Consider the following 16,468-nt stretch of genomic DNA (forward strand, 5'->3'; position numbering starts at 1 on the left):
CTCGATCCACAGCTCACATTAGAGAACCATCTTTCGGCTGTGGCGAGGGGGGCGTTTGCCCAGGTTCGCCTGGTGCACCAGTTGCGGCCCTATCTGGACCGGGACTCATTGCTCACAGTCACTCATGCCCTCATCACCTCGAGGTTCGACTACTGTAATGCTCTGTACATGGGGCTACCTTTTAAAAGTGTTCGGAAACTTCAGATCGTGCAGAATGCAGCTGCGAGAGCAGTCATGGGCTTACTTAGGTATGCCCATGTTTCACCATCACTCCGCAGTCTGCATTGGCTGCCGATCAATTTCCGATCACAATTCAAAGTGTTGGTTATGACCTTTAAAGCCCTTCATGGCACTGGACCAGAATATCTCCGAGACCGCCTTCTGCCACACGAATCCCAGCGACCGATTAGGTCCCACAGAGTGGGCCTTCTCCGGGTCCCGTCAACGAAACAATGTCGGTTGGCGGGCCCCAGGGGAAGAGCCTTCTCTGTGGTGGCCCCGACACTCTGGAACCAACTCCCCCCAGAGATTAGAACTGCCCCTACTCTCCCTGCCTTCCGTAAACTCCTTAAAACCCACCTTTGCCGTCAGGCATGGGGGAACTGAAACACCTCCCCTGGGCATGTACAATTTATGCATGGTATGTTTGTGTGTGTATTTGTTAGTAAAATGGGGTTCTTTTTAAATCTTTTTAAATGTTTTAAATTATATTTGGATTTGTCATGAATTGCTGTATCTTGCTGTGAGCCGCCCCAAGTCTGCGGAGAGGGGCGGCATTCAAATCTAAATAATAAATAAATAAATAAAATCTCAGTTCCCCCATGCCTGGCGGCAGAGGTAGGTTTTAAGGAGCTTACCAAAGGCAAGGAGGGTGGGGGCAATTCTAATCTCTGGGGGGAGTTGGTTCCAGAGGGCCGGAGCCGCCACAGAGAAGGCTCTTCCCCTGGGTCCCGCCAAGCAACATTGTTTAGTTGACGGGACCCGGAGAAGACCCACTTCATGCTGAAAACAGCCCAGGAATCAAAGTTTGGGTCTAACTTGGTATAGGACAAGACCAAACAGTAACAACAACAACAGAGTTGGAAGGGACCTTGGAGGTCTTCTAGTCCAACCCCCTGCTTGGGCAGGAAACCTCAAGGTCACTCGGCCTCAAGGTCAGTCGGTTGGGAGAAGAGGGCAGCTGCATACCAATCTATGACTGAACCGAGCTGTCTGAAAACATCAACCTGAATCTGATTGGTCATAAACCACCCACCACAATGGGAGGCAGTTAAAGAAGAGAAAAAAATTGAACTTAGGGATTTTGGCATGGGGTTCTCAGTTCTGGCTATGAGTTACTGTGCAATACAATTGACTTCTAACAAAACTATCCTTTCTCAGCAAATAAAGCCAAGAATTGTTTCTAATTAAAAGTTTAAGTTGTGGCAGATCTGACATCTTTATTATTTTTAGTGGAAGAGACAACAACTTCAGGACGTGTGGGTCAACAGCTACTGAAGGAACAGTGGCTCAGAGTGGCAATGCTCACATCTTGCATACAGAAGATTCAATTATTGGGATCTCCAGGGATTTTGAAGTCCCAAAGACCCACCCAAGTACAGAGGGTCCTTCCCCAACTGGAACCCTTCAGAATACCAGATTTTCTAGCAAGTAACAGAAATGGATTCCAGGACATGAAAAATTAAATATCTGGAGGGCACTAAATTGTGCTAGAAAGGGCTGAGCTACATACATGGTCTAACTTAGAAACATAGAAACATAGAAGACTGACGGCAGAAAAAGACCTCATGGTCCATCTAGTCTGCCCTTATACTATTTCCTGTATTTTATCTTACGATGGATATATGTTTATCCCAGGCATGTTTAAATTCAGTTACTGTGGATTTACCAACCATGTCTGCTGGAAGTTTGTTCCAAGGATCTACTACTCTTTCAGTAAAATAATATTTTCTCATGTTGCCTTTGATCTTTCCCCCAACTAACTTCAGATTGTGTCCCTTTGTTCTTGTGTTCACTTTACTATTAAAAACACTTCCCTCCTGAACCTTATTTAACCCTTTAACATATTTAAATGTTTCAATCATGTCCCCCCTTTTCCTTCTGTCCTCCAGACTATACAGATTGAGTTCATTAAGTCTTTCCTGATACATTTTATGCTTAAGATCTTCCACCATTCTTGTAGCCCGTCTTCGGACCCATTCAATTTTGTCAATATCTTTTTGTAGGTGAGGTCTCCAGAATTGAACACAGTACTCCAAATGTGGTCTCACCAGCGCTCTATATAAGGGGATCACAATCTCCCTCTTCCTGCTTATTATACCTCTAGCTATGCAGCCAAGCATCCTACTTGCTTTTCCTACCGCCCGACCACACTGCTCACCCATTTTGAGACTGTCAGAAATCACTACCCCTAATGATATAGGACAAGATCAACCATTCCTGTAGAAGGATTGCTACAGGTCCAATCCCCAACATTCTTTCCATAATTGTTAATAACATATTCCCTGTGTTAAATTGCACATCTTGTTCAATCTTTATTTGGGAAGATTTCTAAGCTCCTAAGGGACTTCATTTACTTACCAATATTTTTCAGGGATTGCTGATGCGCTGGGATTTGTTTATTTTGTCCTTCTGAGAGAGGAAGGAAAAAACAGAGAGAGAAAGAGTTAAATTGCTCTATATGTGGAATCTCTTTGAAGCTTTGCAGTGTGCATCAAACCAAAAGATTAAACAAAAGACTTCTTAGTTCACGCCAACACAAAGGGTTTTGATTGACCTTGCAGGATCAAACTGAAAGGACCAAAAACCTTGATGAAAAAAGCAACCTATGGTAAGTGTCTTCTCTGTTCCCAGAAAGAAGTATTAATTAACCTGCTGCCCTTAATTTCAGGGTTTTGTTAAATTTCATCTTTAAAACCCTTTCAGATCAAAGCCCCTGGGAATCCATTCCACTGCCATCCTTGTTTTTCAAACATGTATTTTTCACTCCGATTGAATTTTGGGTACTATTTAGTGATATGATTTTATTAATGTATTATTGTGCCCTCTGCATTGCTTCAGTCACTGTCAACAACTAGCCTCGTGATGTGATCAAAACAATCTAGAACTGAACACACTCAAAACTGTAGAAATGGTGGTAGACTTTAGGAGAAAACCTCCCATCCTACCACCTCTCACAATACTAGACAACAGAGTATCAACAGTAGAGACCTTCAAATTTCTAGGTTCTATCATATCTCAAGACCCAAAATGGTCACCTAACATCAAAAATATCAAAAAAGCACAACAAAGAATGTTCTTTCTGCACCAACTCAGGAAGCTCAAACTGCCCAAGGAGCTGCTGATACAGTTCTACAGAGGAATCATTGAGTCTGTCATCTGCACCTCTATAACTGTCTGGTTTGGTGCTGCAACCCAACAGGACCGACACAGACTTCAGAGGATAATCAGAACTGCAGAAAAAACAATTGCTGCCAACCTGCCTTCCATTGAGGACCTGTATACTGCACTAGTCAAAAAGAGGGAAAATATTTACTGTTTCAACGAATAAACAAACAAATATTTAAAAACTCAGGGAAGAGAAAGGGGTTTGCAGGGGCTTCAATGCTTCTTCCTCTTACACTCATTGCTTTCTTTATTCAAGGTTAAAGTACATTTGTGAACACGGAAATAGCAAGTGAAGCTTTTTTTTTTTTTTTTTTAAAGCGGCAATGACATAATGAAAAAACTGTTTTATGAGATGGCAATTGGGACCAGAAAAAGGAGGCTGGTCTGAGTAATTTCTGATTGGGGTGATTTACAGCCCCAATAAAATAAAGAACAGCTCATGCTTTTCCTACTTACCATTTCTAACCTGCAACAGTTCTTGAACACGTGGTGAGTTTCCAAACGGACACGGGCACTGGCTGATATATTTTGAAAGTGTCAGGGGGGGAAATGGTGTATCAGTGTAGTGTCTGGGCTTGCATGGAGGATCTGGAGTTTCTTCAAAATAGACTCCCTAAACCGGTGGTGAAATCCAAATGTTTTTATTACTGGTTCTGTCGGTGTAGTTTGGTGGGCATGGCAGAGGAAGGATAGAGCAAAATCCTCATTCTCTCTCCACTCTGGGCCTAGCCAGAGATGGTCAGTGATGGGTTCCTACGGGTATGGTCAGGTATGCAGAACCGGTAGAAAAAATGTGTTCAGGTACGCAGAACCGGTTTTAAAAAATGATTTTTCTTTTTTTCCTTTCTGGGCACTGGGTATGTTTTTTGTAACACAGTAATTGAGGTTGAATGTGTATAATTTTAGAACACCTGTGCATGTTTGTGTGTGTGTGTGTGTGTACATTCATTTCATTCACATACAGTTTATATAGTAGATAATGTATATTTTTGTGTCCCTATATGTAAATTGTATGTACCCATATGGCAAATATACATAGAATTAAGTAGTATATTTTGGATGTTCAGTAATAGTAAATATCTATGGAAATTGTGTCTCTTTGAGGCGAGGAGAGGCCAGGCACCCTAACCCTAACCCAAACCCTTGACATGAGTGATGTCAAGTTGGCCACCTTTAAGCCAGTCACATGACCTTTAAGCCACCCCCAAGTCACAAGATCATCAAGTCACTCCCACCTGGTCACATGGCTGGCAAGCCACACCCACAAAATAAGTGATGCCCACAGTGTGGTAGTAAAAATTTCTGCAGACCTTCACTGGAGATGGTAATTGCCGGTTCTCTGAACTACTCAAAAATTTCTGCTTCCGGTTCTCCTTCCGGTTCTGCTGGATTTCACCCCTGCCCCAAACCCTCCCCTAAAATGGGGGGGTTTGGATTACATTGAGGAAAGCTGCACCTGTTGAATTAGCTTGCCAGCTCCTTTGGAAAGGCAAAGAAGCTCCCTTATTGTATTCCAAGGTCTTTGATAGATTGAGGGTTATCAATAAGTTCAATTCCTCCAAGTTTATAGAAACCTGTCCTAGAAACCTTGAGAAGCAGCATTTTAATTCAATAACAACTTACCATGTTGGCCAAGCTGAAGGAACAGCAGACCCTGCAAAGGAATAAGTAGAAGGTTAAAGGTGGGCATTATAGGCTTTGTGACTACTGTATTTTTCGGAGTTTAAGACACCGGAGTATAAGATACACCTTAGTTTTTGGGGAGGAAAATAGGGAAAGGAATCTGCTTACCAGGTGTTCATCTGGCTAGCGTCCTTAGTCAGTACATTATTTTATCCCTTGGTTAGGGCTTTAAAAAAACTTTATTCGGAGAGAGTAACAATGAAAGAGCTTGCAAGCCAGTAAGATCTGGGAACATCATTAGCACCCGGAAAGAAGCCCTTGGAGCAAGTAGAGCAATGAAAAAAAACCTGCAAAGACTTAGGGCTTGAAAAACATTATTTGCAGAGAGTAACAATGAAAGAGCTTGCAAGATGGTAAGAGCTGGGAACTTTGTTAGCACCTGTTTAGGGTTGGAAAGAAACATTTGGAGCAAGTTAGAGCAATGAAAAAAAACCTGCAAAGACTTAGGGCTTGAAAAACATTATTTGCAGAGAGTAACAAGGAAAGAGCTTGCAAGATGGTAAGAGCTGGGAATTAGGGCTGGAAAGAAACATTTGGAGCAAGTTAGAGCAATAAAAAAAGCCCTGCAAAGACTTAGGGCTTGGAAAACATTCTTTGCAGAGAGAAACAATGACAGAGCCTGCAAGGTAAGAGCTGGGAAGATCATTTGCAGCTAGTTAGGGCTGAAAAGAAGCTACATTCCGAATATAAGACACACCCAAATTATCAGCCTTTTTTAGAGAGGAAAAAGGTGCATCTTAAACTCCCAAAAATGCAGTACTCGCTAATGGGTCGGGTCCAAGAGCATTGTTACTGTATTTTCCCTGAAGATCTGTCTTCTCTTCAGATGTGAAGTGGCTGCTTGTGGGAGCAGTCTTTCATGCAAATTGAATTTGCTTCCTTTTAAAGCCATGAATGGGAGCTCGGTCTGGCTCTCCATTATGCTTTATCTCCAGTGTTCATTTCCAGCGTTGCTAATAATACAGCTGGGTTATTGTTCCTGCCTTGCCCAGAAGAAAAGGATATAATTTTAATGCTCTGAAATATATTATTATCATCAGCCCGAATCAATTCACTGCCGGATGAAGGACCTCTTCTTTGAACAATTTTCTGCCAGGCTGCCCTGTGTGGGTCGAGGCATGGATTTCTTTTCTGAATTCTCGGGCTAGAGTGGAGAGAAAATTACTAACTTTAAGTCACCCCACCGGCTTCCTTGATCTTATCACTTTTAGGCCAGTACAGGTATACAGTGGTACCTCTACCTAAGAACGCCTCTACTTACAAACTTTTCTAGATAAGAACCGGGTGTTCAAGATTTTTTTTGCCTCTTCTCAATGTTCTGCAGGGCTCTCTGATAGGAGCCTCCCAAAAATTCAAGGGTACAAATTTCAGAAACACACACATTTGAAAATTCAAAACAATGTTCTTGATCACAAAATTCAAAATAAACAAAGTACTCTTTTTGTATTGCAAAGAGCACTCTTCCCAAAACAACCGGGTAGTCTGTACAATGTCCCTTAAGCAGTTGTTAAGTACTTAGCTAGCAGATGTGAAGAAACTTCACACCCCCTCTTCTTCCAACGAAGTGAGACACACACACACGCTGCTCTGCTTTGGTTTCAAAGGCGTGAAAAAGCAACCGAGTCCAGCAACACAAGATGCCTGACGAACTCCGATGAGATATTCTTCCACAATGGCCAAACCCACATGCTGCTATTTATAGTTCTCAACCTTGGGGTCGGGACCCCTTTGGGGGTTGAGTGACCATTTCATGGGGGTCGCCTGAGACCCTGGGAAAAGACAAAATTCTCCTGGTATTAGGAACTAAAGCTTCTATTCCGGCATCTTGGAACATATTTTTACAATCCGACCAATCAGGCGTTTATAGTGGGGGCATCTCTCTGACCTTCTTGCCAATCAGCTCAAAGCTCTGTTGGGAGAATTGGCGCTAGACTTACGGTTGGGGGTCACCACAACACGAGGAACTGTATTAAGGGTCGTGGCCTTAGAAAAGTTGAGAACCACTGCCATAGAGGAATCGCCCTCTACTGGTGTAGTTGATTCCTGGTGTGACCTAACTGTCTACCAGACACAACAGTTTCGGTGATCAAAATTCAGGTGTTTGGCAATTGATTTAGACTTATGGCGGTTGCAGTGTCGTGGGGAAATATGATCCTCTTTTTGCATCCTTCTGACAATCAAAGTTCATGGGGAAGCCAGATTCACTTAAGGACATTACTAATTTAACTGCAGTAATTCACTTAACAACTGTGACCAGAACGGTTGTAAAATGGGACACGATGTTGCAACCTTCATAAATACATGGTTGCTGCTAAGCATCCGAATTTTGATCACGTCACCATGAGGATGCTGTAACAGTCTTAAATCTGCAAAATTGTCATAAATTGCTGTTTCCTATGCCATTGTAAACTTCCGTCATTAAATATTGGTTGTCAGTCGAGGGCTATCTGTAATAGATCTGTGAAAATTGTAACACCATTATATCAGTAGGAACGCCCTCCCTCCAATACTGCAAAATAGTATAAACAAAATTAATATATAAAAATAGTTTCCAACCCATAAGCTCCAATGATTTTGCTACATCACTGACAGGGTTGTAGTCTTCTGGGCTGAAAAATAGTAATATTAATTTTTAAAATGCAGGCCATGTCTCTCTTTCTCCCTCCCTCCACTCTCTCCCTTCCTCCCCCACCTTTCTTTCTCTCTCCCTTCCTCCCTCTGTCTCCCTCCCTCTCTCCCTCCCCTCTCTTTCCCTCCCCTTCCCTTTTCCTCCTTTCTCCCTCCCCCCTCTCTTTCTCTCTCCCTTCCTCCCTCTGTCTCCCTCCTTCTCTCCCTCCCCTCTCTCCCTCCCTCTCTCTCCTTCCCTCTCTCCCTCCCCTCTCTCCCTTCCTCCCCCGCCTCTCTTTCTCTCTCCCTTCCTCCCTCTGTCTCCCTCCCTCTCTCCCTCCCCTCTCTTTCCCTCCTTCTCCCTTCTCCTCTCTCTCGCTCCCTCCCTCCCCTTTCTCCCCCTCTTTCTTTCCTCCTTGTCTCCCCCTCCTTCCCTCCCTCCCTTTCTCTTCCCCTCTCTGTCTCTCCCTCTCTTCTGCCCTCTCTCTCCATCTCTCTCCCGGCTCCCACCTCTCTCTCAAAGAGAGGTCAGGCAAAAGAGGAAAAAGAATCAGTCCTCCTGCATGCATGGAGATATTCCTATTTCAATGCCTATGAATTATGGAATATACCCACAAGTGAGGCTGAAGGATTTTAGTAAAGAGGCTGTGCTGTTTTTACTGAATTACCTTTTGGTTTTTAAAAAGATTTCATGTCTTTGTGAGTATGATAGAGGCAAGCTAGTGCAGGGTTGTTCAAGGCCATAATTTACAATACGCTGCAGAATTCATTTTCTTGATTGCTGCATAAAACTTACATGCACACGTCCCTTCCACAGCCACAGACTCACACCTGTTAGCTGCTTCTCCAGGTGTATTTGACCATCTGGTGGTTTGCTGAATGTGGGCTGTTTTCATAAAATAATAACCACCCAAACTGACATGAGTGAAGGTTTACAACACAAACAAGATATGTACAGTAAATTCTAGCAATAATTTTGCATTTCCTGCAATTGCTATTTTCTATTCAGGGTCTGCTCTGTTAGGAAGTCCCCAAAAAATAAAAACCGAGAAAAGGATTAAAACTTTCTCAGAAGTGTCTATCATGGATTAATGGTGGGTCATGTGATAGTTTTTTTGTGAGCATTTATTTATTTATTTATTTATCAGATTTGTATGCCGCCCCTCTCCGTAGACTCGGGGCGGCTAACAACAATAATAAGACAATATAAACAAATCTAATATTTAAGTTAATTTTAAAAAACCTAATTTAAGAGACCAAGCATACATACAGACATACCATGCATAAATTGTATAGGCCTAGGGGGAAAGGGAATCTCAATCCCCCCATGCCTGACGACAGAGGTGGGTTTTAAGGAGCTTACGAAAAGCAAGGAGGGTGGGGGCAACTCTGATATCTGGGGAGAGTTGGTTCCAGAGGGTCAGGGCCGCCACAGAGAAGGATCTTCCCCTGGGTCCCGCCGAACGGCATTGTTTTGTTGATGGGACCCGGAGAAGGCCAACTCTGTGGGACCTAACTAGTCGCTGGGATTCGTGCATCAGAAGACGGTCCCGGAGATATTCTGGTCCAATGCCATGAATATTATTTATTTTATTATAATATTTATTTTATTTATAATATGATTTATTTTAACAAGCAAATCAATGGGAAAACCAGATTCCTTTAACAACTGTGTTACTAACTTAACAACAGCGGTAACTCAATTTAACAACTGTGGCCAAAAAAAGTCATAAAATTGGGCAAATGTTTATCACTTTGCAAATTTGGGGGTCCACTGTGATCCTAATTTGAGGATTACTTGTATTCACTCACGTTGAACTCATTTAACAACTGCCTTACTTAGCAGCAGAAATTTTGGGCTCAGCTGTGGTCATAAGTTGAGGACTCTCTTATTGGCATCTAGTTTCCTGCAGAGAGGAAAGTCATTTTCATTTTCAAACATATTTCAAACATATTCTTATTCTGTAATGGAATGTGTGGATGACTTTGGGAAATGGGGGGGAAGAAACGCTGCCTAGAAAATTATTAGACGAGACAGATAGAAGTCTCTACTGGATTAACAGAGGAAGAAATTTAGGAAGGACCACTCTAATTGTTCAGGTGGTTAAATATAGTAGCAGGTTTATACAGTGATACCTCGTCTTACAAACCCCTCGTCATACAAACTTTTCGAGTTACAAATCCGGGGTTTAAGATTTTTTTGCCTTTTCTTCTATTTTCACCTTACAAACTCAAGCCGCCGCCACTGGAATGCCGCGCCTCTGGACTTCTGATGCCAGCGAAGTGCTCGTTTTTGCGCTGCTGGGATTTCCCTGAGGCTCCCCTCCATGGGAAACACCACCTCCGGACTTCCGTGTTTTTGCGATGCTGCAGGGGAATCCCAGCAGCGGGAAAACGGGCGTTTCACTGGCAATGGACATCCGGAGGTGGGGTTGCCCAGCGAGGGGAGCCTCAGCGAAATCGCAGCATCACAAAAACACAGAAGTCCAGAGGTGGGGTTTCCCATGGGGGGGAGCCTCAGGGGAATCCCAGCAGCGCAAAAACCGGAGCTTCGGCTGGCATGCCCAGTCAACGAAGCGGCGGAAGTGATGTGCCGGTGCCTGGAGGCTGTTGGGGCTTGGATGGGTGTCAACAGACTCAAGCTCAACCCGGATAAGACGGAGTGGCTGTGGGTTTTGCCTCACAAGGACAATCCCATCTGTCCGTCCATTACTCTGGGGGGGGGGAATTATTGACCCCCTCAGAGAGGGTCTGCAACTTGGGCGTCCTCCTCGATCCACAGCTCACATTAGAGAACCATCTTTCAGCTGTGGCGAGGGGGGCGTTTGCCCAGGTTTGCCTGGTGCACCAGTTGCGGCCCTATCTGGACCGGGACTCACTGCTCACAGTCACTCATGCCCTCATCACCTCGAGGTTCGACTACTGTAATGCTCTCTACATGGGGCTACCTTTGAAAAGTGTTCGGAAACTTCAGAACTGCAGAACTGCAGAATGCAGCTGCGAGAGCAGTCATGGGCTTACCCAGGTATGCCCATGTTTCACCATCACTCTGCAGTCTGCACTGGCTGCCGATCAGTTTCCGGTCACAATTCAAAGTGTTGGTTATGACCTTTAAAGCCCTTCATGGCATCGGACCAGAATATCTCCGAGACCGCCTTCTGCCGCACGAATCCCAGCAACCGATTAGGTCCCACAGAGTGGGCCTCCTCCGGGTCCCGTCAACTAAACAATGTCGGTTGGCGGGCCCCAGGGGGAGAGCCTTCTCTGTGGCGGCACCGACTCTCTGTTGTTAAAGGCTGGCTGGGCATCACTTTAAGAAAGGGGGCTGAGTGTACAGCTTCTCTCACAATGGCATCAATGGAAGAGGATAAGTAATCCATGGAGGAGATGGCCCATGAGAGTGTGGATGTGGGAGAATGCCCAGTGATTCCCAACTCCTGGTGCTGGCCTTAAACGTAGAGATCCAGTTAGTTTAGGTACAAGGTAGATTACTTTTGATACAGTGATCGAGGATACAATGCATACTAAAGAGCTGAAATGACCAGGCTTATTTATGAATTGCAAAACAAACAAGAAAGAGATTTTTTTAACCATATGAGAAAACATTTACAAGTGGTTAGAAATTAGAAGAGATAATACAAACAAGTTAAATAAACATGGAGAAATGGTTAAAATGTGATTAACAAATTTAATGAAAATAGTAAATAACAAAGATGCAGGATAGAGAAGTATAGATATATGTGTGTATGTATATACTGTATACTGTAAAGCTAGAAGAAGTAATATTGTGAAGTGTAAATATACAGTGGTACCTCTACCTAAGAACGCCTCTACTTAAGAACTTTTCTAGATAAGAATCGGGTGTTCAAGATTTCTTTGCCTCTTCTCAAGAACCATTTTCTACTTAAGAATCTGAGCCCAGAAAAATTTCCCAGGAAATTTGAGAGCAGCATTAAGGCCCAGCCAGTTTCCTGCCATTCCCCCTTTAATCCCAGCCATCTTGGGCTTTTCTGGGTAGCCAGAGGAGCCTTTCGGTGGTGCTTAAGGAGGTTTTGGCAGTCCATTGTGAACAAAGCATTTTCCTTTCTCTGGGTGCTTGAAGAGGGAATAAACCTCTGCCAGCGCCCAGAGAAAAGAAAAGCTCCCTTCACTTTAGGCAGCCCAGAGCGAACGGAGCATTTTCCTTTCTCTGAGTGGTTGGAGAGGAAATAAACCACTTCGCTGTGATGACCCCCTTGCACTGCCTCCCATATACCCAGCGTGATGTTGCCTTCTGGAGTGTCTGGGCATGGAAAGGCAAAAGGGGGTGCTTCACCCCGGCAGGATCAACTCGGCTTCAGCCAAACCGATGAGTCACCACAGTAAAGGAAAGGTGCCGGCTACAAAGTGAGCGAGCAAGAGAAGAGGGGAGCCCTTCAGCATGGGAAGGAAGAGGAAGCAGGCAGCAGCATCCGCCTTTCGGTCAAAGGAGCGGGAGGTTCCCCCCTCTCGCCTGCCTGGGTTTCTCTCTCTGGCGCAGTGTATGGGAGGCAGCCTCGCACTGGGTGTATGGGAGGTGTGTGCTCCTCCTCGCCGCCTCAGAGTCTCTCTTTTTTATTTTTAAGCCTTAAAGTTTTGGATTTTTTTGATTCCCCTCACCTCACCTTCTTCCTTTGACAGTAACTGTCCTCCTCCTCCTCCCACCCATTTATTTCCTAATAAGTTTGCACACATTATTTGCTTTTACATTGATTCTACTTACAAACTTTTCTACTTAAGAACCTGGTCACGGAACAAATTAAGTTCTTAAGTAGAGGTACCACTGTATCTGGAAATGAAGTAGTTGCAAAAGTAGTTAGTATTTATTTGTTTATATTTCATGTATTTGTGCATATCTTGTTTATATGTTGTTGGTTTATAACTAAAAAAACTCAATAGAAATTAGCAATTAGTAATAAATAAAGAGTAGTTTGGTTTCCAGTTTGCTTGTTTTTAATTTACTTACCAGCACCAGGGAGTGCCAGCTTCCTCCTGGATGAAGGAGACTAGATGCCATCAGATAGGTAATTCCCAGGGTAGAAAATCGACAAAACCCACATCCCGACAATCTTCAACTTCTAGTTGATCTTGGTAATTCACCAAGCTCTTTTCAGGTCCTGTGTCCTTCCTTTTCTCCCACCCACAACCCGGGAGGAAGTTGTCTGCCTGCAAAACAAACCCACACATACAGTTATCCTTTGGGCCAAGTGAAGTCCCACCCCTTTCATTGGAAACAGCACCAATGGAAGGAGCAATTTTGCCCAATGCAAATTGGAGCTCTGGGCAGCTCCTACAGTCTAAGTGAGGACCTCAAGGAGAAAAGAGATCCATTCCCCTGGCAGGATAGTGGTGAGAAGGATGAGAAAAGGTATTAACCTTGCTATTGCCATCTCCTCACCTGCCATCTCAATGTTTTTTGGAAAAAGGCAAATGCTGGATGAATGAATGAGACTCTGCGTGGGTGATTTCATGCATGTGTGACCTGAGCCCACCATCTTCACCCAAATTATTATTTATCCCTCTCATGCCTTCTTTTAATGGTTTATTTATTTATTTTATTTTATTTTTGTTCAATAGAGTTGGAAGGGACCTTACAGGTCTTCTAGTCCAACACCCCTTTCGGCTATGGCGAGGGGGGCGTTTGCCCAGGTTCGCCTGGTGCACCAGTTGCAGCCCTATTTGGACCTGGAGTCACTGCTCACAGTCACTCATGCTCTCATCACCTCGAGGCTCAACTACTGTAATGCTCTCTACATGGAGCTGTCTTTGAAAAGTGTTCAGAAACTTCAGGTCGTGCAGAATGCAGCTGCAAGAGCAATCATGGGCTTTCCCAAATATGCCCATGTCACACCAACACTCCAAAGTCTGCACTGGTTCCGATCAGTTTCCGGTCACAATTCAAAGTGTTGGTTATGACCTATAAAGCCCTTCATGACACCGGACCAGGGTATCTCAGGGAACACCTTCTGCTGCACGAATCCCAGCGACCAGTTAGGTCCCACAGAGATGGCCTTCTCCGGGTCCCGTCAACTAAACAATGTCGCTTGGCGGGACCCAGGGGAAGAGCCTTCTCTGTGGCGGCCCCAACCCTCTGGAACCAACTCCCCCCAGATATTAGAATTGCTCCCATCCTCCTTGCCTTTCATAAGCTTCTTAAAACCCACCTTTGCCGCCAGGCATGGGGGAATTGGGATACTCTTTCCCCCTAGGCCTTTACAATTTTATGCATGGTATGTCTGACTCTGTATGTATGTTGGTTTTACAATAGGAGCTTTTAACTGTTTATATTGGATTGTCATATGCTGTTTACTACTGTTGTTAGCCGCCCCGAGTCTATGGAGAGGGGTGGCATACAAATCCAATCCAATCCAATCAAACCCCGCTAATGAAGGAGACTCTACATCACTCCAATCAAATAGCAGTCCAATCTTTTCTTGAAAGTCTCTAGTGTCGGAGCATTCACCACCTCTGCAGGCAAGCCGTTCCACTGGTTGATCGCTTTCACAGTCAGAAAGTTCTTCCTTATTTCCAGGTTGAATCTCTCCTTGGACAGCTTCCATCTGTTATTCCCTGTCTGGCCTTCTGGTGCTTTAGAAAACAGTGTAAACCACCACCCCCTGTGGCAGCACCTCAAGTATTTGAAGACTGCTATCATGTCCCCCCCTGGACCTCCTCTTTGCTAGACTATCCATGCCCTGTTCCTGAAACCGTCCCTTGTATGTTTTAGTTCTGTTTTAGTTTCTAGTCCTTTTATCATTCTGGTTGCTCTCTTCTGCACTTTCTCTAGAGTTTCAGTGTCTCTTTTGTAGTGTGGTGACCAAAACTGAATACAGTTCTCTAGGTGTGGTCTAATTAAGGCTTTATAGAGTAGTATTAGTATCTCCCTGATCTTGGAGTGTATCCCTCTGTTTATACAGCTCAGGATTGTGTTGGCTTTTTCATGCAGACCTCAAAAGGTTGGTGAAAACCACCATCTCCCCATTCCAAATGATGTTGTATTCTAACTCCCACAACTCTTAATCTCATATGTTTGGGATCAGAATAGTTCTGTCCTTCTGAGGCCAATCAACTGAAAATGAAGATAACTGGAATTGCATCTTTCAGAGAACTTCCAGACTGGGGAAAGTTGCTTTGGAATTATATGCAGGTTCTCCTTGCTTCAAAGGTTGTTTTTTAAACATTTATGTGGCTGTACATTTTTTAAAAAAAAGCTTTTTGAGAAAAGAACAGGCCTAATAAATTAACTCAAGATTGGAGAAGATCAACGTTAATGTATCACCGCCCAAACTCCGACATTTCTTGGCACTTTGAATTAAAGAAAGTTTTTGAGGAAATATGAAAATCTACTCCAAGTTTCTTCCAAGTTCTTCCAGCTAGTTTTCCTTATTCTGGGAGTTCTCTACTAGTATGGCTAACAGTTGGGAATACTGGATGATGTTGCTTCAACAAATCCAGAGGATACCAGGTACAAGTGCACTAGGGTGCCTTCCGTCCCCTGTCCTATTGCTCTCCTATATCTCCTATACCTTTCTTTTATTCCTATATCTCTTCTTCTATTCTTTCATTGATATGTTCTATTACTATACCTTCTTTTCTATTCTTTCTTAGATATATTTTACTATGAGTATCTCCTCTATAACCTTCATCATGTATTTTACTATGTGTGTATATATATATATACATAGAAACCAGACTCAGAACACACATTGTAAAACAATCAAGGAGCCTGCAAGTTCCAACTACTCAGGATATCACGCCTAATCTACAACCATTAACTAATCAGCATACCTCAGCTACATCAACGACCCCAGATGTTACCCCACTGACTCACCAGGAAGTTTCTACACAGCAGACAATTGCTGAGCCATCAAACCACACCCAGCCACCAGTATTTATAGAAGGAAGGCAGCTCAGGTCTCGCAGTGTTCACCTAAGAACAAGGACAGAAACACCAGCCTGAAGATGATGAGTGAGATCTCGTCGAAACGTCGCCAGAAATTTCCAAATCCTACACGGGAAGAAACCCGAATATACCAAGACCGTCATACCTGTACCCGTGAAAATCTACGAAAACATATATATATATACTGTATATACCCACTAAATCCCTCATTGTGTATTGGACAAAATAAATAAATAAAATAAATAAATGATAAAGGCTCAGCAAAGGGAAACTGCCTTCACGATTCCTACTCCCTAGCACCTACATATCTAGCTCTGTACACAGGAGAAGGAACAAAGACACCATTGTGCTGCACAATTATAATGTACTAGCCTTGTTTGTCCTTTGTAAACAGGGCTTACTTTCCATTAAGCTAAATTAACTGAGTTTATTTACAACAGCTATTGTATAAAGGCATATGAAGAATGGTTGCAGGAATCAGTTATGTATACTTTAATGAAAAGATGGACCAGTGGGTGACATGATAGCATGTTCCAATATTTAAGGGGCTGCCACAAAGAAGGAAGCAATCTATTCTTCAAAGCACTGAAGACAAGAAAAAAGAGAGAACCAATCTAGAACTAAAGGTAACATTTCCGACAAATAGAACAATTAATCAGTGGAACAACGTGCCTCTAGATGTTATGACTATTCCAAACCCGAAGGTTTTTAAGAAGAAATTGGAGAGAGATTTTTCTGAAATGGTATATAGGGCTTCTTGTTTGAGCAGGGTAGGGGGTGGACTAGAAGACTTCCAAGTCCCTTCCAACTCTGTTTTTCCTGTTATATATATTTCTTGCATAGAAACATAGGAGATTGATGGCAGAAAAA

At 43.5% G+C, this 16,468-nt stretch overlaps 1 protein-coding gene across 5 annotated transcripts in view; it reads right to left on the reverse strand.

Annotated features, from left to right (window-relative positions):
• The window catches only part of PTPRH (protein tyrosine phosphatase receptor type H), a 91,925-nt gene that overhangs the window by 55,486 nt on the left and 19,971 nt on the right, over positions 1-16,468 (reverse strand). For 2 of the 5 annotated variants that reach the window (XM_070730083.1, XM_070730079.1), the window contains exons 1-3: positions 12,662-12,810; positions 5,011-5,041; positions 2,581-2,631 (exon numbers count right to left, since the gene is read on the reverse strand). In XM_070730083.1, the coding sequence (XP_070586184.1) occupies positions 2,581-2,631; positions 5,011-5,041; positions 12,662-12,712 (133 nt within the window). In that variant the 5' untranslated portion in view covers positions 12,713-12,810. Of the gene's footprint in view, positions 1-2,580; positions 2,632-5,010; positions 5,042-12,661; positions 12,862-16,468 lie in introns of those variants that run through there. The other 3 variants (XM_070730080.1, XM_070730081.1, XM_070730084.1) reach the window with 3 other exon arrangements.

Source organism: Erythrolamprus reginae, chromosome Z (genome assembly GCF_031021105.1).
Source record: "Erythrolamprus reginae isolate rEryReg1 chromosome Z, rEryReg1.hap1, whole genome shotgun sequence".
NCBI classification, from domain to species: Eukaryota; Metazoa; Chordata; class Lepidosauria; order Squamata; family Dipsadidae; genus Erythrolamprus; species Erythrolamprus reginae.